The 22,739-nt window shown below is 47.0% G+C and overlaps 1 protein-coding gene across 6 annotated transcripts in view; it reads right to left on the reverse strand.

The window, feature by feature from the left end:
* RALGAPA2 (Ral GTPase activating protein catalytic subunit alpha 2) overlaps nt 1-22,739 on the reverse strand; it is a 282,048-nt gene that overhangs the window by 254,445 nt on the left and 4,864 nt on the right. For 5 of the 6 annotated variants that reach the window (XR_010935102.1, XM_067707375.1, XM_067707374.1 and 2 more), the window contains exons 2-3: nt 5,351-5,461; nt 129-181 (exon numbers count right to left, since the gene is read on the reverse strand). Coding sequence is in view for 4 of the 6 variants with exons in the window: in XM_067707375.1 (XP_067563476.1) it covers nt 129-181; nt 5,351-5,461 (164 nt within the window). In the remaining 2 variants the exon portion in view is untranslated. Of the gene's footprint in view, nt 1-128; nt 182-5,350; nt 5,462-22,739 lie in introns of those variants that run through there. The other variant, XM_067707376.1, reaches the window with a different exon arrangement.

Genomic DNA, 22,739 nt, shown 5'->3' on the forward strand with positions numbered 1-22,739 from the left:
GTTTGTAAAAGAGGAAGGCAGGGTATACATGTCCATCATTTTTACTTATCTTCAAGTAAAATTAAAGATCTAAAATACCATATTTTTGACAAGAATCTTAAAAGCTAAATGAATTAATAAAAACTTACTTCAAAAAGAAAGAGGATGGAGTCCAGCTCCTCCCTTTGTGACTTATTATTCCCTGGAATATATAAAAAAAAATCAGTTATCATGACAATGTACAAATTTTAGGATATTAAAAATTATGCTAAAAGGTATCTTAAAACATTCAAGCCTCAACATACAGACATTCAGTCAAAGATCCCGGGAGGTGCTGTGCAGCCTGCGTTACGGATGCAGATGCGTGGCGGAGCCAGACTGCCCAGGGCCACGTTCAGCAGAGCTGCTCCTTGCTAGCTGGTGACACACAGCTTCCAGGCTTTCTAAGTTTTAATCAACAGTGGAGCATCTTCCCCCGCAACAAGAGGGGTCCACTTCTCCAGCCCTTGAATTTGAGAGGCCCTGTGACCTGCTCTGCTCCCTGATGACAGCAAATGTGAAGCGAGCTTGAAAAGCCTTCCGCACCTGTGAGTGTGGAGCCCTAAGGCCACCGTGTGAAGGAGCCCAAGAGAGCCTGCCAGCTGGGGAAGAGGGGCCACATGGAGGAGCACTAAGGCACCCTGGGCATGGCTTGCTAACCAGGACACGTGTGAATGAGGCCACCCGCCACCAACTGGTCAGAGGCGTGAGCCAGCCCAAACCAGAGGAACTGTCCAACAGACCCAGAAAAATCACAAGCTAAATGACTGGTAGTTGTTTTAAGGTGCTCAGTGTTGGGATGGTCTGTTGTGCAATTTGTTACACAGCACAAACTGACTGATGGTCTTGAACCGCTACATGTTCCTAAGGATAGAAGGAGCAAAGGGGGGGAGGGGGTGGCCTTTTAAAAACAGGATTCTAGGTTGTAGGGGGTTTTTCAGATATGGATTTTAATTTTTTTCCTTGTTATTGATCATACGTAATATCACATTTGTCTCCTCCACACACCTGTGAAAAATAGTGAAGTGGAACAGAGCTAGGAAGCAAGATAAAAATCACATAATTTCATATTTGAAATATCTACCACATTTGGCAAGAAAAAAAATTTAAGTTCAAGATTTATACCAATTTATAAATCACAGGGGAAAAAACTGAGAAATTCATTTAAAAAGAACACATGTTGGCATGCTGGGTACATGCCCACATGTGACCTGACCTACTAGAGGCTGGAGCAGCGCCCCTTGCAGGGCCTGAGCATCAGCTGTGTGGCCTCCCCCAGCCCCCCTCCATGCTCGGCCTCCGCCTCAGTCTCACAGGAACAGCCAGGGGTCCACACGCTCCTCTCCACGGCCTCTTCTTTCCATATGACCCTGTCTCAGCCCATCCCCACACCGGGCACCATTTGCTGCCTCCTGTTCCTCAGCCTGCGACCAGGGAAACGCGCCCCTAAAACCTTCCCGGGACTGCGCAGCTCCTCTGGCTTCATCCTCACAGCTTCACAAAGACCACCTCCCGTGCAGCTCACTGTCTCACTGCCCGTTGCTCCATCCCTGTCTGTCTGCCTTCTGATCCCGCTGGCCGCTCAGAACATTCCTTTCAATGACAACACCCTTCCCCGTCCTGCTGGTACTCAACTCTCTGCACTGGCGGGCGCTGCTGACCTTTCATCCCTTGAACTCCTCTATTCTCAGGCTTCCTGGCACCCTCCCGGCTACCCCCCTTATTTTCCTCTGTCTGCCCAATAAAAGAAGGAATTCCCCCAAATCCCTGACTGCCACTCTCTCGCTCTGCATACACTCTCTCCCTTGGCAACAGGATGACTGCACCTCCCTTCTCCCAAGCTCCAGTCTCTATAATTTAACAGCCCACCTAAGCCCAGGTGTGCCCCGGGCACCGCAGACACAGACTGCCAAAAACCGGGCTCACCCTCTCGTCCCTCACACCTGACTCCCCTGCAGGGCTCCCTCTGCTGCAAGGGCAGCAGAGGAACCAGACTCAACATCCTGAAAGCATCTCTGGCTTCCCCCTCTGGGATCCCTTTTCCCATATCCACGTCTCACGATCGGTCGGTGCACCCACAGACCCCTAACACTTTCTCTGCCCTCAACTGCCACGTCCCTGGAGCAGGCGTCCCCAGACCTCACACGGATGACAACATCAGCCTCCTAACTGGTCTTCCTCCCTCCGGTTCACTCACCACATTATAAGACACTGTCTTAGTAGCCAATGTTTTCGAGAGCCCTGACCACTCAAAGAACGAAGTTCAGATGCCTTAACCTGGAATTGCAGGCTCCCCACGAAGCAAGCATAAACCTCTTTCATACATCTGATGTCGAGAGAAAAAGAAATGCTTTCCCCAGACATGCCCCAGAGATGGCCTCCCTGCCGTCGCTCATTCTCTACCCTCCGTCCCCAAGGCCACCTCGTCCCCAAACCTCCCTCATGCACTCTACGGGAAATCAGCAGCCACAGATGGGGTGTCTATATCTGACAACACATCTACTTTCTGACCTAGTCCACGGTGAACCATGCCTATGGCTTATTCCCTGACCCATCCGCAACTACCACCACCTATGACGCATGTTCAGCATCTGATACATCTCCGGATTCCTCTCAGGAATCTAGCCCAGTGCCTTGCTCATCGTCAGCTTCAAATCCTGGATGGGTGAATAAATGTAGAATTAAACAGGAGAGGGAGACAGAGCTGCCAGGGCCAGGGTCCAAAAGGCCAGGGTCCACAAGGGCGAAAGGCACCCTTCAGGATGCTAAAGCATGGATGGTCTAGGCCCCAGGTAGAAGATGCTCTTGCCTGTGGGTGAGCAACACAGATGACATTTCAATGTCTATCCATCAACCTATCATCTGTGTTGTTTATTTAATGGGAGAAATATGAAATAGAACAGTGCTTCTCAAACTTGAGAGCACATGAGTATCAGCGGAGGGCTTCTTAAAACACCAATTGCTGACTTTCCACCTGCAGAGTTTCTGATTCAGGAGGCTTAACGAGTGCCCAGGTGATACCCGTGCTGCTAGTCTAAAAACCACAAGGCGCTCTGAGAGCCACTGGTACAGGGAAGGTGCTCTGAACATGGCATCAAGAAGCCTGGTTGCAATTCCGGCTATACAGTTAACTAAACAATCTGTGTGGCCTCAGGCCAGTGATATAACCTCTCTGGACACGGTTTTCTCAACTCTAGAATGATGACTGTGAAAAACCCAATCTCCTGAGCCCCTTCCAACCTTAAAACTCTGTGGTCCTGACTCAGTCACTCAGCAGTCAGTCACCCAGAACAATGGCACTTCTGCCCAACGCAGTGCTGCAACTGTTTAAAACTGTGGTGGATATACAGGTGCTAACGTGCAAGGATTTCCAAAACACATTACATAAAAGTGAAAGATGATGATGATAATGACAGCCAACAGTTACCACGGACCACGTGCCATGCTTTGTCCTGGAATCCCAGGACACGTGTCAACCCACTTAATGCTGACAAAAGGAAACTGAGTCACAGATGAAGTAACCTGTCCAAGGAGAAACAGCTAGAAGGGTAGGGCAAGGACCCAAACCTGTCTGGCTCCCCGGGCTACTCTATCCTGCCACATAAATACAGAGCAGAATGTGCAGCATGACTTTATTGGCTTGGTTTTCAAAGAATATTTCATGTAAGTATTGGGGTGGCCAAAAGTTTCATTCGGTTTTTTCCGTAAGGTGGTCTAATAGCACTTAATTGTCTTAAACTTCATTCGAAACAATTTTGCTAGATTGTATTGTGACAGGTCACATCAGCATGCATTTAAAAAAAGACATCAAAATGGGTGAATTTTTGTGTAGCCATTTTATTATTGAAGATGGAAGAAAAAAGCAACATTTTTAGCATATTATGCTTTATTATTTCAAGAAAGGTAAAAACCCAACTGAAACACAAAAAAAAGATTTGTGCAGTGTATGGAGATGGTGCTGACTGATCGAATGTGTGAAAAGTGGTTTGCAAAGTTTCATGCTGGAGATTTCTCGCTGGACGACGCTCCACTGTTGGGTAGACCAGCTGAAGTCGACAGAGATCAAATCGAAACATTAATCGAGAACAGTCAATGTTATACCACCTGGGAGATAGCCAACATACTCAAAATATCCAAATCAAGTGTTGAAAATCATCTGTACCAGCTTGGTTATGTCAATCGCTTTGATGTTTGGGTTCCACATAAGTTATGTGAAAAAAACCTTCTTGACCGTATTTCCGCATGAGATTCCCTACTTAAACGTAAGGAAAACAGCAAATTGTGATGGGAGATGAAAAGTGGATACTGTACAATAATGTGGAATGGAAGAGATCATGGGGCAAGTGAAATGAACCGCCACCAACCACACCAAAGGCCAGTCTTCATCCAAAGAAGGCGATATTGTGTATATGGTAGGATCGGGAGTCCTCTATTACGAGCTCCTTCTGGAAAACCAAACAATTAATTCCAACAAGTACTGCTCCCAATTAGACCAAATGAAAGCAGCACTCGACGAAAAGCATCCAAGGTTAGTCAATATGATCTTCCATCAGGATAACGCAAGACCGCATGTTTCTTTGATGACCAGGCAAAAACTGTTACAGCTTGGCTGGGAAGTTCTGATTCATCTGCCGTATTCACCAGATATTGCACCTTCGGATTTCCATTTATTCGGTTTTTACAAAATTCTCTTAATGGAAAAAATTTCAATTCCGTGGAAGACCGTAAAAGGTACCTGGAAAAGTTCTTTGCTCAAAAAGATAAAAAGTTTTGGGAAGATGGAATTATGAAGTTGCCTGAAAAATGGCAGAAGGTAGTGGAACTAAAGGGTGAATACCTTGTTCAATAAAGTTCTTGGTGAAAATGAAAAACGTGTCTTTTATTTTTACTTAAAAAACCAAAGGCACTTTTTAGCCAACCCAATATGTATGGGCATAACCATAAACATATATAAACACAGTATATTAATAACATATACAGGACACTTTGATAGTGGTTGCCTCTGCACAGCAAGACTGGGTATCTGGGCAAACAGACACATCAGTTTTCATTCCAAACCCTTTAGTGGAATCTGAATTTTTTTAATGATGTGCATACATTACTTTTCTTTCTTTCTTTTTAAGTAAATTATGCATTGGCCGCTGAGCCTGCGCATCCGGAGCCTGTGCTCCACAACGGGAGAGGCCACAGCAGTGAGAGGCCCGCGTACCGCAAAAAAAAAAAGCATGTAACTTGTGGCACATGACACACATTACCTCTCAGAACTTCCTGAATGTTTATTTAAAAAAACAAAAAACTTTGTATATCAAAAACATTTTGTAGAAATTCTTACCTTTTAATTTCAAACTATTTTCCAGTGTTATAAAATTTTCATAGAAGATGAAATATATCTGAGAATAGTTGGTCTCAAAAAACTGCTTAAGATCACTTGCATCCACGTTATCTGCAAAGAAAAAGTTCCCATTTATGACAAACTTACACAACTATCAGAGTTCACAATCTTTTCAGAAATGAAGGAATGTAAAAACGAGCCATATCCCCTTATAAGACAAAACAAAGCAAAGTGTATTCCAGTCCACTTCTTTCTCCACCTAAGGAGAGCTCTGAGGTGGCCTGGGGCACCTCCCCTCCCCATCCCAGACCTCAAGGTCAGAGCCTGGGGGCACAGCACCTACGAGCAGCTAGAAGGCCAGGGGTAAGTGAGGGTCCAGGGAGGGACAAAGATGACTTCCTGTTAGGGGTGGGGAAGTAAAAGTTCATGGAAGAGGTGGCTGCTGACCCAGACCATAAGGAGGGATGAGTCTGTACGGCTGAGAAACAACTCTGCCAGGAGCCCGGCATGACCCAGAATCTCCTCCCTCCCTCCTGGCTCCCGTGCCACCGCCCAGAGGACAGCAGGCCCTCCCCCGACACCTGCCCACATCCACCTGGGCCACTTGCCACCGCGTCCCTCCAGCTTCTACGTGACCCGCCCCACCCCTGCGTGGACACGGCGGACCCGCCACGTGCTCCTAGCCTCGTCCCAGCAGTGTGTCTCCCAGCTGCACCAGTGTTGCTAAACCAGGGCTGCGGGTGGATCGGCAGGTGGTACAGGGAACTTAGCCCAAGAACAGCTTCCCCGCACTCCCACCACCAGCCCTGGCCCCCGCAGGGGCTGAGCGACAACACAGCCAGCATCCCTCGCAGCTCCGGTCAGTCGCCCACTGTCAACACACCTCTGTACAGGTTCCTTAGCAAACAAGGTTGTCTGTGCGTTTACAGCAGTGTCCTGACCAAGGTGTTAGCTCTTTGGAAGAATACACCTTAGGAAACCTCAGGAAAATTAAAAACAGCTTCCTTAAAGTTCTATAAGATTACTCAAGAAAATAAAGTGTGTTGCTATTCAATCTATAACAGAGTCGTATCAGCTTTGGAAGGTCCTAATGTGAATATGTATGAACACACCCACTGCTATGCTTACATTCCATAAAGTTAACACTCTTGCTGGTGAGTCTAGAGTTGTCTCCCTCTGATAACTACACAGCGCCTTTCATGCAAAAATCTGCCCTGGTTCTTTGAAACAATGCACATAAGGTGTTGGTAAAGTCATAGGAACTGCCAATTTCACTTTCTGTTTCTTGCCACAAATTAACACTGAGCACAGAGCAGTGGAAGTTCCTAGCAACTAACCAGTTTACCTTCACCCAAGCAGGTAACAATGACATCAGGATCCTTAACCCATGTGAATATCACCATTCTCACGAGCTACACAACCCTGCCAAGGAATGCTCAAGTGCCTTCTGCAGGATGTGTCACTTCCAAGAGAGGGCTTTGTTCATGTTCATGCCAACACCAACTGCTCCCGGGACCGCTGAAACCTCCCCCGCCCCCCAGGCCAGGTCAGGGCCTCTGCTCTGGGGCCCACAGCCCTGTTCCTCCCCGTCCTAGATGGTGTCACACTGTACTCCACTCTTGGTGCAGCTCCTGACTTAGTTCTGATGGAAGGGTCTGTCTCCTCTGTTAGAGACAGTCCCCACCCTCACAGACCTCCTGTGTGTCTCTGCATCATCAGGCACCCTGCAGGGAATATAGCATTTAGCTCAATATTTTCTTGAACGAACTAAATAAAAGAAACAGCCTATAATATACAATCACAGGACAGTGACCACAGCTTGTAACCCATCAGATCTCATGCCGATGGGAAAAAGTGGCCTGACCTTCTTCAGATCCTTGGGGTTATTAGGAGAGAAATGTCAACCCTCTGCTGAGGACGCCCGATTCCGCTCTGCAGCCCCAGCTCTCGCGGCCCCTGTTCCAAGTGAGGGTCTAAAGGCTTCTCGTTCTCACCCTCACTTTCTGCTCTTCCCGCAGGAACCACCCACTGCGCTGCTCAAGCCGAAACCTAGTCCCCATCCCGGCTCCTCCCAGCTCCTTCCCAGCCCGTGTCCGGGGTGTGGGCTCCTCCACAGACCCACCGGGCACTGTACCCCATCCCTGCCCACCACCCATCCCCGCCCAGGGTCCCCGCATCCCCACTTCCCCTCCACGGTCCCCTCTCCACACTGCCGTCAACAGTAAAATGGAATAAACCAAATCAGACCATTCTTTTACTCAAAACCTTCCAACGGCCTCCAGTTCTGCTTACAATAAAATCCAAACCCTTTACCATAGCCTGGCGGCCCTGCGGGCTTTCCTCCACTCAAGGCCAAGTCCGTCCCACACCACTCTCTCTGCGCCCTGCACTCTGGCCGCCGTGGCTTCTTTCCATCTCCCAAGCTTCCCACACGTGTTCCCCTCCCTGATCTTCATCCAGCTCATTCCTTCTCATCCTTCAGAGCTGGGACCCCACACAACCTCCACAGAGAAATCTAAGGAGCCCCCGTGTCCCCAAGCATGGCCTCCATCACCCACCTCCTCCTTCACGGAGTCTGGCGGGTGGGCGGCCAACTGCTCGCCTGTGAATGGGCCGCAGCGAGCAAAGCATCCCCATGCTGAGGACATGGGTACACAGGTATGGCAAGACAGCACAGAAAGGTTATGGGCCACGAACAGTCTACCTTCCCTCACCTCCCCGGTCCCTCAGAAATACTCGAGTGTCAGCGACCTGAGCAAAGAGGGTCCTCGTCAAGGCTGAGGGGCTTCATGCAGACAGAGACACCCTCATGAGGCCAGAGTCCAGGCGGCAGCCACCTTCCTCCTCAGCCATTCACTGTCTTCCTTGTGGGTTAGCAGTGGATGGAGCTTAAAGTCCTCAGGACAAGACAAGCAGACGCCCTCCAGGTCACCCAGCACACAGTGAACGAAGGGTGTAACATCTGTAACTACTAGTTTATTTACCCATGTGAGGACTCCTCACTCGTCTGGGAGTCCCCTTCACGTGATCCCTGCCCACAGCACTTAAGATTAGTGGAGACTGTCTCATTTATTCATTTACTTCTCCACCGACCGGCACTCCACTAGAATGGAAGCCACATATGGGCAGGAATCACATCTGTTTTGTTCCCTGCTGTACTTCCAGCCCCAGGAATAGAGTTTGGTACCTGAAAGGTACTTGACACACATTTGTTAAATGAACAAACAAAAAATAAATATCAAATATTTTCTATCTCTACTTCAAAACCTAGACTGTTTCCACGATCTGTCTTGTTTTTGAAAAACAAGACTCATCAGATGAATATTTACAAAGCATAGATCTTGGAGAAGGCGGGCACTGGGAGTTAGCGTCCTGCAGAAGGGAACACAAGGGAGTATCACAGGTCTACTTTGTAACAAGGTAACTTCGAGAACCAAAGATATATAGGAGGAAGACTGCTCAGGAAAATAACAAAAAAAAGCCTATGACCACAAACTTCCTTTCGAAAGACACTCTTCATCTGTTCATTCAAACAAGACTGAGTCCTGAGCCCTGCCAAATAGCCCTGCGCCAAATGCTGGGAAATTCCAAGAGAATACAGTGCAGGGCCCTCCAGGGTACAGGAACACAAGCGAGTAACGGAGACGGCAGCGTGCCTGAAGCTCAGGCAGGGCATCAAAGCAGGGAGTGACAAGGCCACCTGGGGGGGTTGGGAACATTAAAAACACCGTACATTTATGCTTTGAAAGACACACTTTCATGACTGTATTTTATTTGACCCTCACCACAACCCTGTGAGGGGGATGGGGCAGGTGTGGTTAAGACAAAGAAACCTCAGGTTCAGAATCGTCTGTAACCTGCCCAAGGTATCAGGCCAGTCAGAGACTCCTGTCCGGGTCTCCAGCTCAAACCTGAGCTACACAAAGGCCTCAGAAACAGACGGAAGAAGTCAAAACCAGAAATTGGGTCAGGAATATAGAGAAATACGTCGTCCCCTCGGGGATGGGATGTGCAGGAGAGCCTGAGGGAGAAGAGCAGGGGGATGAGAGGACAGGTAAGACACGAGGGGAGACGCAGCCCGGCTCCCCACAATGACCTCACAGCAACCTCCCCGTGGCCTCGTGGGGCCAGCAAGGAAGCGGGAAGGAGGGGAAGTCCCCAGGTACAGAGCCCAGGCTGTAGACCACCTTTGAGGTGATGAGTCTGGGTGTGTTTGGCACCGACGCTAGCACGCTGCCTGGCTGGCATCACAAAACCCAGGCAAGTGCATTCACACTGACCACAGAGAAGCAACCAGCAGCCAGCTTTACAGAGCTGAGGGTCATTCTGGGATTTGTAAAGCAATCTCCTTTACCACCAACCAACAGCCAATCAACTGTTTCTACTATTTTCCCATTATATCTGAAAAATAATCTATATTCCACAGCAGAAGCTACCCTCCCCTGGCCTTTTGTCCAGCTAAGCCTCCTGCTGACAATGATTTCCCCACATCTAGCTGGAAGACAATAGCAAAGCTTGAAGGCAGACCCTTTGGAGCAGACTGCCTGGGTTCAAGTCCAGAAGCTACAAGACCTTGGCGAGTTATTTAAAACACTTTGTGCCTCAATTTCCTCACCTGAGAAATGTGGCCAACGATGGTTCCTGGCCCATAAAATGAACATAAGCAAAGTGCTCCTAAGTGTGTAGTCAGCATTACGTAAATAAATGTTAGTTGTTTTCCAATTACCTAGCTCCTGGCAAAGGCCATCTCACGAGGTGGGAATAACCCAGCTTCACCTGTGGAGCCATAAAACTCAATGATACGTGAAACTCACCCACTTAATGAGACCTTTCGAAAAGGCACAGCACTTAATCCCAATTCAGCAGCAGATGCTCCAAAACTAGTGGGACTGTCCCTCCACTTCCTCCCACATATAACCCTTCCCAATAGCAATCTTACTCCTTTTTAGTTGGGAGGATCATAGCCCAGCCTCATAAAAACCTGCTGCAGACCCTGAAAGCACCAAAGGAGGAGGGAATGTCCTTCTCAGACTTGGGGGCCCTGGTGGACACTGTCAAGAGGAAGAAGGGGTTCAGACCAGCTCCTCTGGAGTAGGGAGTGACCCCCAATCCTCCTGTCCTCCGTCCCCCACCCTCCCCAGGGCCAAGAACCATCCCAGTGCTGCCTACACATCTGCACGTAGATGAAGACGGTGTCATTTGCTATTTTACTCAGATTCCCTAGATACTGGCACTGAAGCACGATGCTCAAGATCACATGCCGGTGAAAGGGAAAAGGGGTGAGTGAAAAATTCAAGGCGAATGTGGCGACTTAATAAAACGTAATTTAGAAACAGTGAGAACAAGGAAAATAAATGAGTCAGACACAAGACAGAAAACACTGACAAGGAAAAATGTCATGAGTATGGCGCCTTTACTTAAGGGCTAATGAGATTTTGGTGATTCCACCTTTTCACAACTGCCTAGCTCCCTGCCCTCCTTCCCTCTTGCGTTAAGTACTTTATAATAATGCCACGAACTATTCCCGCCCTCCATCCACTCCTTTAGAAAATGCCCACCCACACTGATCTGGGGCTGATCTCCCGACCTGCTGTGGACAACCTGTCATTAGAAGCCCGACGCAGCAGTGGCTGGAGAGTGTCGAGTAGTCTCTGGTTCAAAGAGACTGGGATTGACATATACACACTACTATATACAAAATAGATAATTAATAAGGACCTACTGTAACAGCACAGAGAACTCTACTCAATACTCTGTAATAACCTGTATGGGAAAAGAATCTTAAAAGAGTGGATATATGTATATGTATAACTGATTCACTTTCCTGTACACCTGAAACTAACACAACACTGTAAATCAACTATACTCCAATAAAAAGTTAAAAAACAAAAACAAAGGAAATGAGGAAACTCATGGAGCAGAGCAGGACCCAACCCCAGGCAACCTGCAGCCAGGGCAGTAGCACGCAGCAATGCAGATAGGTGAGGGAATAAAACAGATGCTTGTTGCCGTAAGGTCTCTGTAAGCCTGAGGTTTGGGATGGGTTGTCTTGCACCGTTGCTGTGAAAATGTTGGTGGGGAAGAAAAAGCAACTCATCACCAAGAAGTTTCACCGGCCATGAGAGCCGGCAAGCCCGTGAAGAGGTGCCCCAAGTACGACACATTGTCACCTCCGTCAAAGAAGGAAAAGGAGACAATATGGGTCTGAATAACAAGAGCTGCCAGCTGATACACACTTTCCTCAACAGAAAGTTTCTGCAACACTAACTAGAGTGCAGGCAGGGACTCCTTTTTCTGACACCAGCCGGTAGGTTTTAGAACCTCCTGTGTGCAATGCTGTTCCAAGGGCAGGTAACTGACCTGGAACTCACCTGGTGAGGAGGTAAAGTCCTCATAATGAAGCCCTTTCAAGACTCAGCAGGTATTCGGGTCATAAGACAGCAGGTATGCTGACTATGCTTCAGTGGTAACGCAATACTTTTATGGTCATCATTATTATCAAAGAGAAATTCACATCTGAAAATGCATCTATGTGCAGACCTAAAAGCATCCTTGTGCTGATTACATGCAAATACAAAATCCTCGTGTGGATGGGGGCGCTAACCTGCATGGCAGATGGAGGCTCTGGCTTCAGTGGCTACAGTCTACACCCGCTCACCCGCCCCCAGGACGCTCTCCAGAAGATTTCAGGGCCTGGCTCACTGTCTTTGCCCTCATAGCCAGCACTGATTGCCACATTTACACAGGTGATGCCCAACTTCCTTATCTCCACTGAGGTTGTCCTCCATGCCCCCTCCGCAACCTCTGCCCCCAGGCCCGCCCGGGCATCCCTCTAACCTCCCTGCCTCCCAATTCTGAACCCATTCTCCCTACCTCCCCTGCTCCCTCCTTCTGGAAACCTAATTCCAACAACTCTTCGACCTTCCTGGGTCCTTCAATCCAATGATCTCACCCCTCTGTCATGATCTATGACCCCTCTGAAGTCTTCACTTCTTTTTTTCTTCCTAATTTGGTTTCCACGATCCACCTTTTTAATCAGCCCTGTCATTGTCCCTCAATCACCTCCCTTCCCCCTGCATCATATTCACTCCATAAAACCCCAGTCAGGGCTTCCCTGGTGGCACAGTGGTTGAGAGTCCGCCTGCCGATGCAGGGGACATGGGTTCGTGCCCCGGTCCGGGAGGATCCCACATGCCGCGGAGCGGCTGGGCCCGTGAGCCATGGCCGCTGAGCCTGCGCGTCCGGAGCCTGTGCTCCGCAACGGGAGAGGCCACAGCAGTGAGAGGCCCGCGTACCGCAAAAAAAAAAAAAAAAAAAAAAAAACCCAGTCAGTTTCACCCTTAATTCAACCGAAAGTATTTATTTGAGCACAGGTCATGTGCCAGATAGCAAAGATTTTTTTAAGTTGTTGGTTTAAGTACTTGAATAGATGTGAAAGAATGTTTTGTACCTGTGCAACTGATGCTGTATAATAAAACATGCACTTTAAACCCACTCACCAACTCAACCAAGCATCCCCAACCCCCACTTTACGGGGCTCCACACCATTCATCCAGTTCTCAGCCCTCTCTGGGGCCAATAGCTGGTGCGCATGCACCTCTGTGCCCAAGCGCCACGGAAGGAAGAGGAGCCTAGAACGCCGACATAATACTTTTGGAAGCACTTGGAGGCCTAAACCACATATTCCTGTTTGTAGGAAATGAAATGAACTCGCATTTTAGCTCTGCTGATAACTGTGTTTCCTACATACATTATTACAGCCATGTTGGACTGTTCTATCTCTGTAGAATTTAAACTGAAAGCGAGAGTGGCCTGGAGCAAACGCTCCCGGTTTCCCTCCTGCCCCCTCGCCCAGCCACTCCCACGGCAGACCCTTCCTCTTCCTAATGGAGCCCCTGTTTGTTCAGGGACCATCCACCCCGCAAATCCGTGTGCCCTTCGTGGGGGTGGGACCTGATGCTGCTGAGCCAATTACTGTGGCATTAGTCCCCTGCCAGCTATGAGTTTAGACTCAAGCCTGTGACCCAGTGCTGGCCAACAAGCAAGGGGAAGAATTCTGGTGGAGATGCCTGGAAACGGGTCATTGTTCTTAAAGGGACACAAAGCAGAAGTGCTTCTTTCCTCCTGCCTCTGGACGCTGTTCCGTCCGGGTGCGATGCCTGCAGTTCATTTTGCCACTGAGGGGACAAACCTCTGCCATGCAGAGGACACTAAAGAGGGCAAAGCAGGGAGGGGAGAGCGTGCGGATGGGCACGTCACTGAGCTGCCGTGACAGCTGGCTCGGGGGGCCACCTGCTTTGGGACCTCTTTCTATAGGAGAAAAAATTCTTCATCATTTATGTTTATATTTGGGTTTTCTGTTACCTATATCCAAAAACATCCTTGTAGATACTGAAGTAAAATCTGACAGTAGAACAGGAAACAAATCCTAGTATAATTGAAAGGTTGTAGAAGTTATATTCATCCCACTTTGTTTCCTAAGATGTATTATTTTCATTTCTTTATACCTATATGGTAGCTAGGTGCAGAAAGTAAAATTCTTAGAAGTCAGAAAGATGTTAACACTTTGTTATCCTGGATTGATAGTCCCCATGTAAAAGTGATTCTGATGACGATATACTCCACGTACCCAGAGCTCTAATTTTTAAAAGTAGAGCTACTTTTATCTTAAACATTTTTGACACACCTGTCTCAAAAGCAGGACTCAAACATTATTTTTAACGGATATCAAGTGCCAACACAATAAAACAAAAATATATACACCAATGAAATATAATGTTCAAATCTAATGTGTTTTATATACATGTTTTTTTTTTTTTTTTGCGGTATGTGGGCCACTGTTGTGGCCTCTCCCGTTGCGGAGCACAGGCTCCGGATGCGCAGGCTCAGTGGCCATGGCTCACGGGCCCAGCCGCTCCGCGGCATGTGGGATCCTCCCGGACCGGGGCACGAACCCGTGTCCCCTGCATCGGCAGGCGGACTCTCAACCACTGCGCCACCAGGGAAGCCCATATACATGTATTTTTTATGAAGTATAGTTGATGTACAGTATTATGTTACAGGTATACAATATAGTATTTCACAGTTTTTAAAGGTTATACTTTATTATAAAATATTGGCTACATTCCCTGTGTTGTACAATATATCCTTGTAGTTTAACTTATACATAACAGTTTATATTTTCATATATCTATTTCTTTTGTAGGAATCAAGTTTCATCCGATTTTTTGAGGCGATGCATAACTACTTCTACTTTTCTTGATCTGAACTGGCCTATATTACAGTCAAAACCACTCACTAGGGAAAGAGCTGGAGATAGAAATAGATAAAACAGGAGCTAAATGGTAACCTCTCCCGCTCCATTTCTAACAAGTAAGGCAGCAGAAAAGTGGTGCTGAGGGCAGAGAGCCGTCTTACTTACGTCAAATAATTATTATTAATAAGCATAATAACGGCTTACAAAAGGGCTTTGTATATATTAACTCAATTAAACCTCCAACAGCCCTAGGAAGCAGGTACTGTCCCACCACCAGGTGAGGGTCAGAGAGGTTAGGTCCCCGCCAGGACTCGAACCCAGGCAGTCCGGCTCCCGCACTGCTTACCTAAGTACGTCTAACGTTAGCTGAAAGTGATGGAGGAGGGGCAGGGAAGTACACCTGGAAACACAAGATTTTTAAGTCCATAAGAGAGAGCTGGTAGATGTCCCGGAACTAAATAGATACTAAACCCCAGGGAGGACCCAGAAGTTGGTTTATTTAGGACACCAGAGCTAGCTTGCAAGGGGAATGGCCTTCCTCCATGATAGGTTAAAAGGGCGGCCTTTCTATGAAGCTAATTCCGCAGAGACTGAGACGGCCCTCCCCAAGGAGCTCTCTTTACTTCCAGAAAATCATCCCACTGTCCCCTGCCGCATCAGCAGCTGCAACACCGTCAGCCCCACTCATCCTCATATAAGAAACCAAACGCCCCTCTGGCCACCGGGCAGTCACCCTGCTCCCCCCAAGCCGGGGTCTGCTGACAGCATGGAAGGGCCTGGCACTGCCAACCTGAAGAATGGGCAGTGGATAATTTGTTGCGTGAGTCCAGTGGGACCCGATAGGGCCATTTAAGTATCATGTAAGCCTTCACTTACTCATGTGAAAAATGTCCAAGGCATGTTAGGTCAAAAATACAGTGTCAGCCCACGTATAACAACTATTCATGTAAGACTGTGTTTATGTGTGTACCTACAAGACACAGAGAGAGAGGTTGCACGTAAGCAACAACAAGAACAGAAAGCATGTTTACCAAAATTTTAACAATGGTTATCAGAGGACTGCAGAATGTGAACAGCTTTTTCATACTTAAATTATTTTTTGCTTATTCGTATTATTCAAATGTTTATGAGTATGTAAAATTTTATAACCAGAAAACAACTACTATTTTTCAGAAAAAACTATTATTCATTTCAGAAAAAAAAAGCTGCCAGAGTATTTAGAAAGAACTTGTTTTCAAAACCTGACTATGTACCATAAAAAAGAACAGCAGACATGACATCGGCCATAGTTTCCTCCAAACGTGTCTTACTTTTGAAACTTGAAGAACATTGAAGACCTAAACAATACGTACAGTAGTATCTTTGCCAAGACTAAAATGCCCTAAAAACAGAAAATAATTTAAATTTCCTCTGCCCAACATTGGCGTTAGACCTCTTCTGTAATAACACGTACGTTGTACATAATGCCTTGTAATGATCTAGGTGTAGAGGACTTCTGCTGTCTTTAGAGAAAGCTATGTTTCTCTAATTGTCATTTACTGGAAAGGGTAGAAAAATGATAGGTCGGGCAGGAAGAAACGGTCTCTGTCCAGCCACTCAACAGCTTGAACTGAATAGGAACAAGCAAAGGTGTGACACCTCTGAATGCAAAAAGGTGATGAAATTTCCAATCACCGGCAGGTTCACTTACAAGACCTGGTGGCCTTAGCACACGTCAAGTCCTGTTTAAACCTGGACTGATCACCGACCGCGGAGCAGACTCCCCTTCGGCGCACGCTCAGCAGCAACACCAGGTCCTAGAAACCACACGTCTTTTCAATTAACACTGAGCCAAAGACCAAGACTCCCTCAGGCCTTTGCATTAAGAAACAACCTAGAGGGAGTCCCGTGGTGGTCTAGTGGTTAGGATTCGGGCTTTCACTACCTAAGGCCCAGGTTCAATCCCGGGTCAGGGAACTGAGATCCTCCAAGCTGTGGGGGGGTAGCCAAAACAAAATTTATTTTGAAATGGCTCAAGTTCTTAAAAAAGAAACACAACTTAGAGCACAAACAGCGTTCTAATTTAGCAGGTACCTGAAACTGAGCCCGTCTGCTGCCTTTCTCACCATTCAGAGATTAATTAACATTGCACTGACCCATCAACGTTTTCCTGTGCTCATTCATTTCCAGCCACTGGCTGATCTCCATTTCTTGTCAGCATCAGGGCACTTTCAAAGATACCTACTCTTTGGCTCTTACTAGAATTTGGGGCGACGTAGTAAGCGCATCTACACACTATCACAAGCTCGGTCTGCTGTGTGGCCCCATCTCACGTCTGGCACACTCAAGCATTCCTGCCCCACTGGCCACGGTGGTCCTGGCCTGTCTTCTTATCAGGACCCACTGCTGCAACAAGGAAGGACCAGCCACGTGTGCCAGCTAGGGCTCCCCGGCCACGGCTGGCTTCTCCTCTCCAGCACTGCTTCTTTCTCTCCCCTCTTCTCTTTTCTGTCTGCAGTCACTGTTCCGTTTGGGGGCAAAGGCCATCTCCCTAGGTGTCATTTCTTCATTTGTGACTTATGTATACACATACATTTTGAATATCTATTTATTATAATTTTTCCTATTAATATGTAGGAGCTCTTTATGTTTGGGGGATATAACTATTTCCTCTCCTCTAAGTTTCAAGTTATTTTTCCAGTTCATTATTTACTTTTTGCTTCAGTTAAAGATGATATGTTTGTATATGTATTTATTTTAGGAGCAGGAAGAAAGGAATGGAACCATTCTCTCAAAAGTAAGTATCTGCAACATGACACACGCACACACATACACACACATGCATACACACACGTGCACACACATACACAGAAAGACTATGTAATACTTTACTCCCACTCTGGGAGCTCAGCATAAGCTCTACTCTACCAAGCCTCTCTGGCCCAAACACATCCTCATCTTATCAGATACAGAATCCATGGAATAAAGAGGTTTACACTGTCGGCACCGGAAATATGACCAGACAGAATGAAAACACGCTAACCCCTTTAGAAAGCTGTAAGGAAGCAACATGTGTCCTCAGCTCCCCTCTCTTCCATGCAGTCCTGAAAATACTATCAAGATTTCACTGGAAGAATGTTCACCACTAGTTATAACAGGCCCTTTTCGGGGGATGGTAATTCAGTTTTGGTTTTTGTAAATTTAAAATTTGACAACAGTGTCTCTCCCATTTTGTTTCCATGCAAAAATATCTGGGGTACTTGCCTAAGCCTCACCCAAGCCTGTCCTTACCCACAGCCCTCTGGCCCCGCTGGCCCTCAGCCTCCACCCCAGTCAAGGTTTCCCCAACCTCTTCTCCCTTTTGTCCACAGAAATCGTCCTTTCTTAAAGCTCTTCCCCTTGGATCCAGGGGGTGGGTCTGACAGTGCACGCACACATGGGAGGAGAGAGGGCTCTGTCAGGAGAACTTAATTCGTGGTCTTGAATCTTTTTTTTTTTTTCTGGCTGTGCCACGCACCACATAGCATCTTAGTTCCCCAACCAGGGATCGAACCCACGCCCCCTGCACTGGAAGCGCAGAGTCTTAGCCACTGGACCGCCAGGGAAGTCCCTTGAATCATTACTTTAATGATGGGAACTTCTGGCTGGGGTAGGAAGGCTTCTAGAAATTTTTCTAAACATCCATAGCGGTGGCCGCTACTCTCCCCCAGACTGAGATCCATCTATGTGGAAATCACATTCTTGGTTTTTCAGAATGCAAGCTCAGGCGTGCCCAGTGCTGTGTACAATGCCTGGCACATGGCTGGGGTTGGATAAAAAATAACTGTTAAACGAATAAAGGGACTCTGGAGCCAGCTGCCTGGGTTCAAATCCTGACTCTGTCACTTACTAGCTGTGCAACCGTAGGCAACGTTCTCAACTTCTCTGGGTCTTATTGGTAAAATGGGGATAATAACATTCCCTATCCCACTTGGGAGAGGATTAAATGCATTAACACATGTGAAGTGTTTCTGCGGTACTTGGCACATGGAAAGCGCTGATTAAATGCTACTTATTATTATTACAAATAAGAAAGTATGTCACCAAAAGGAATCAAGATGTACAAAAAGCTGCTGGTGTTCTCAACGTTATTTAGTATCAATATCACTTAGTGAGAGAGATTAGGCAGAACGCAGATAAGTAGAATACAAAACCAAAGGCTATAAATGCCAAATGGAAGGCACAAAATGCTATGGGAATTCTGAGGAAAGATCATTTCAGCGAAAAGGGACGAAGACACTTTGTGTGAAGATGTAATATACCTCTGCCGGCTCCTGGAAGAATTTTACTTGACAGGTTGGATGACACCTCTGGGAAAAGGGACGGCATATTAGTTTGGGTTCTCCGAAAAGCAGACACCAAGACAGGAGTGGACACGCAGGAGGTTTACTGAGGGAGCTGTCTGTGAAGGATGAAGGGGAGGACCTGAGAAGGGAGGTCTGACCCCTGCACAGAAGAGGGGAGGGGAGGAGGGCTGAGGAGGAAGAGGCAGCACAGGTCTGAAAAGCTGCCGGCCAGGCCAACAGGGAGCCCTTGAGACAAAGTCTCCCTTCAGAGGCATCTGGGTCTCAAAGGAACGGCCACATCAGTACCCCCGCGTGTTCAGTAACTGGCTGGGAGGAGCCCAGGAGGAGCTCAGCTTTGGCTACACAGTGGTGGTGAATCCAAGGGCAGCATTGGGAGCAACGGCCAGTGGCGCTCCCCGGAGCACAGCTGATCTGAATGCTCACCCTCACAGCTCCCACAGCTGGGCACAAGCATCGTCCCTAGTACCTCCTGTGCCCTTGAAAGCCAGGTTGAGCCTCAATAAATAAATGACATCACTGAAACTCAAACACAAGACAACATCAACGGGTTCCTTATCTTTTTCAAAAGGAATTTTTTTTTTAACTAAACCACAGTTGCAAAATCAAAGTACATATTTACTGTTAAAGATTACAACTACTTTTAAAATAGTGTTCAGTATCTTTCAGACGTGGTTTCAGTTTCTAAAACAACATAAAGGACATAAAATCGTTATGAAACATCTCTTTGCTAAATATCAAAGTTAAAATTCTGGAATGAGGATTCAGAACTAATGCAGAAACAAAGCTCTGCTAAGAACCTAGAGGGTAATAAATCCTTAAGACAGCAATTTGATCAAATGAGAATACGAGAAAACATTTGCAAAAGCGTGAAGTGCTACATGAATGTGAGCTATGGATACAGTCAAGTTACGTCTTAGGTGGGGTTAAGTCACGTGAAAGGTAAAAATGGAGAAAATCACAATTACCCTTAAACATGAGCGGCACACCCAGCAGGGAAGATGTTCCCACAGTGACAGACATGAAGGAAAGAAGACCTCTGAGGACACAGCGAAGTCCCTTGTCCCTCCTCATGCCGCCAGGCAGGCACATGGTCGCTGAGTGGAAGGGCAGGCAGCATCCACATCACTTAAACTGTGCCCATTTTATTTATATAGATACACATCATATATATTTATATTTATATATATATAAATATATATACACATACACACACAGACCCATCCATCCTCAATCTGTAATTTCCCAGTCTCTTCCTGGCATATTAATGTGTACTATTCCCATTGCAAGGCCCAGAAATCTTATATGACTCAAGCCGGCTAGAGCAAAAACAGGGTGCTCCAGGCTCCTACAACTGAGAAGCTCAGGGTGGGGATGGCACAGACAGGGCTGAGCCCCTCAGCTCACACAGGGTCCACGGACACTCCTCACTCTCCATCTCTCCGCTCTGCTTCCCTCTGACTGTGAATTCAATTTGAGGTGTGTGCTCCCCACATGGAGGGAAAGATGAACACTGGCAGCCCAGGCTACATCCTCCTGGTCTGTAATCCAAATGCATGGGAGCTCTCACCCGCCAGGAATCCATGTTTCAAACCTCAGGGAGACTGGGACTCCTGGACTATCACCGAGGGAAGGCACTGGATTTGGTGGCTCCTCTGCTTAAAACTCTTCCCCGGATTCCAAACGTCCACCCATGGCACAGGGTAAAGGACAGTGTGCACTTAGCCACGTGGTGGCCACACCATCACCTCTGCACAAGCTCCTCTCTCGGCAGTCCCCTTGCCCCCAGCCTGCCCACCTGGGAAACCCGTGTTCATTACTCCAGACCCACCTCAGCCCCGCACCCCTAAGGAAGCACTGGCAGCCTCTCCAAGGGGCCCTTCTGCTGTGCCTCCTCTACACCTGCAGCCACCTGTACAGTCCCACCCACCACACGCACTCCCCCACCCCTACCCCATCCCCACACCCCAGCACTAACATCCTCGTGGTAAATGCAGCTGTTTACCTGACTGTCTCCCCTAACAAACAGTAAATCCTGGGCTTGTGCCTTATTGATCTCTGAAGACACAGCCCTACCAAGCAGACACACACACACACACACACACACACACACACACACACACACGGACTCGAAAAAATGTACGTGAAACTGAATTTTTTAAAAATCCAAGAAAAAGATAGTTGCTTACTACATTTATATATTAATTATTCTTGATTTTACAGTAGAGTAACATATTCCTTCTTTTAAAAATAATTTTAAAATTTAAATTGAATCAATTTGCTATTTTGAAAGCAATAAACTGTTCTCTAGTTTCATCTGTGGCACTTAGAGACCAAAGATCAGTGCTCTAAACAGCTAGTAAAAGTATTTATGTCCATCTGCAAATAAAGCACTTACAAACAAAATAAAAGTACAAATTATAAAAGTTTACATCAAAATATTCCAGACCTACCAATTATCTCTCTTCCCAGAATAAAAGGTCAAAGGCAACCTTTTCTAGTTATCTCAAACAAAACATCTGAGCTCAGTCAGACTTTTATCCTAGGTCCACCTTTCTCACTTCAGAAGGCTAGACAATTTCAAGCACTAGGAGCAGGGACGGCGTATTTGTGTGACATATATGTGTCCAAAGTTCATTTTACATTCCAGAAGTTACAGATATAAAATGTTACTAACCGGTGAAAAATGAGCAAAGGGAGCATTAGGGCAAAATCGCTTTAATTAAGACGAGGTCAACTGAGAGAAACCATCCCAAGACTGTCTGAAGGGCCTGGAGTTATACCCCCAGCTTTGCTCTGGTTGCAGAATGTCCATGTGGCACTAATGTCCATGCAAATATTTTACCACCTGTAAGGCCTGCCAAGGGCACAGAGAGGTCAGTGAACACGAAAACACAGAAGGAGTCTTTTTATCTTCTGCCATGTTCAAGTCAAATATGGCCTCAAGTCTCCCTAGAAGAATACGGTAAAGCAGACTAGGCAGAGAGCAGCAAAACTCAAAGCAACATTTCTGGGAGACGCGCAAAAACTGCTTGGCTTTTGTTTACAAGTTAACATTCACTCTGGTGGGTAAATATATTTTCTGGTACGTAAATATGCTTGCGTCAGGTAACTAGCAAAAGCTCGACACGGGCTGTATAATCCTATGACCCCCAGCTCTGCCCCTTAGAGACAGGGAGCTGGCAGACAAGGAGCCCACCTCCGGGAGCCTCAGTCTCCCCATCTCGAGGTCGGGGGTGGGAACACTACCTTCATCACAGGTTGTAGGACGATCCAGTGAGATCACAATGCTAATAACCATGCCATAGCTTTCTAACCCCTCATTAAGCTCCAGACACCACATCCAGCACCTCCCAGACAGTTCCATTTGTATCTCACCTTCTTCTCAAACTCAACACACATCAGCACCAAACTCATCTTGCTCTGTCGTTAGCCAGAGTCTCCTCCCAACTCTTCTGGCTCTATCCAAGACACCTCCACTCCCCCAAATACCTAACACCAATTATCAAATTCTAACAACGCAGTTTATTGCTAGTCAGATTGCAAAGGAAGTGGCCGCCTCAACCCTCGCTGCCTGCAGGGCAATGGGAGCGACACTGAGGACAGCACTGTGGGACAGCACTGTGGGTTGAGGCAGAAACGCAGCAGTCTGACCTCCATGGAATCTAATCCAAGAAAATAATGCAAAATGCAGGAGAAGCCGCCTCCCAAGATGTTCAGAGTAGTTATTATTTACACCAGAGAAAGAAAGAAAAAGAGAGAAAAAGCGAGAGAGAAAAAAGAGGGAGAGATGAAGGAAGGAAACTATTTA

The sequence above is a fragment of the Pseudorca crassidens genome, chromosome 15 (genome assembly GCF_039906515.1).
Source record: "Pseudorca crassidens isolate mPseCra1 chromosome 15, mPseCra1.hap1, whole genome shotgun sequence".
Lineage (NCBI taxonomy): Eukaryota > Metazoa > Chordata > Mammalia > Artiodactyla > Delphinidae > Pseudorca > Pseudorca crassidens.